A 1,212-nucleotide genomic window follows, 5' to 3' on the forward strand; every position below is an offset into this window, starting at 1 on the left:
TTGTTGTGGTGGGGGCCGGCAGCAGCCGCACGGCACTGCGGCGGCGGCGGCAGCTGCGGCTGCGGCACTCTGCCGCAGTCCATCAGATAAGAACGCCGACCTTCAGGTTCTCCATTCCAGGTGTACGGCACAAACCAAAAGAAAGGAGACGGTCCTCGGGAACAGTGGAACAGGATCCACACGCTCCCAAACTCGGAGACCCGGTGGCCACGGCGTGGCTGACGAATGTCACAGAGCCCGGCGGCGTCCGTCACGCTCCGACGCTGGCTCCGCTCCTCCTTCCTGCTGCGGTCGTGGTTGGCTGGAGCCGCAGCTGAGCCATGCCGCCCGCAGCCATCCAGATCCTGGCCTTCGCACTGGCTCTGCTCGGAGTCCTGGGCACCGGCGTGGCCACCCTGTTGCCTAACTGGACGGTGAGTATGGGCTCCTGGTCCAGCGCGGTGGCGCCGGTGTGGCAGGCGCGCGGCCTGTGGATGGACTGCGTCTGGTACGGCCCCGGGATCTTCAGCTGCACCATGAAGAACTCGGTCCTGCTGCTGCCGCCGTACCTTCAGGCCACGCGCGCGGCCATGGTGCTGTCCTGTCTGGTGGGAGTGTTCGGACTCTGTCTCGCTGCTCTCGGACTCAAGTGCACACACTGGGGTGGGAGCCGCAGGGCCAAAGGTCACACGGCCGTGGCTGCCGGAGGCTGCTTCGTCCTGGCCAGTGTCCTGGGTCTGGTCCCGGCGTCCTGGTTCACCAACGAGGTCATCGCCGCCTTCCTGGCTTCGAATTCGCCTGACAATAGCAAATTCCATCCAGGGGGCGCTCTCTGCATCACCTTCATCTCAGCGGGGTTCCTCCTGGCCGGGGGGGTCATCTTCTGTCTGTCATGTCCCGGGGAGAGATCCAGGAGACCAGACTTCAAGTCCGAGGACAACGGACTGGAGCGGCGACGATGGAAGTGGGAACAGACGGAGAACAAGAACCCAGAACGTCCAAGAGTGAGAGAGAAGAAAAGTGTCCAACTGCAGACGGAAGAACCAGAACCAGAACCAGAGCTCAGGCACACCAAGACCCTCCAAAAGGACGTCAGGGACAGCTACAGCCTCCAGGAGTACGTCTGAGGAGGGGGAGTCGGAGGAGCAGAAGGAGAAGGAGAGAACCTCCCCCAGGATCTGACACCAGTGGGCGCCGTGATGATCTACTGACAAAGTGACAGTGTTATGAACA

The 1,212-nt window shown here is 62.8% G+C and overlaps 2 protein-coding genes across 2 annotated transcripts in view; both read left to right on the forward strand.

Annotated features, from left to right (window-relative positions):
- The window catches only part of LOC103381390 (transcription factor E2F1-like), an 11,343-nt gene that overhangs the window by 5,565 nt on the left and 4,566 nt on the right, over nucleotides 1-1,212 (forward strand). The window lies entirely within an intron of this gene.
- On the forward strand, nucleotides 8-1,206 carry LOC103381348 (claudin-20-like). Its single transcript, XM_008313653.3, has one exon. It carries the CDS (start codon nucleotides 321-323, stop codon nucleotides 1,104-1,106), a length of 786 nt encoding a protein of 261 aa, XP_008311875.1. The 5' UTR covers nucleotides 8-320; the 3' UTR covers nucleotides 1,107-1,206.

Source organism: Cynoglossus semilaevis, chromosome 7 (assembly GCF_000523025.1).
Source record: "Cynoglossus semilaevis isolate Cse_v1.0 chromosome 7, Cse_v1.0, whole genome shotgun sequence".
NCBI lineage: Eukaryota > Metazoa > Chordata > Actinopteri > Pleuronectiformes > Cynoglossidae > Cynoglossus > Cynoglossus semilaevis.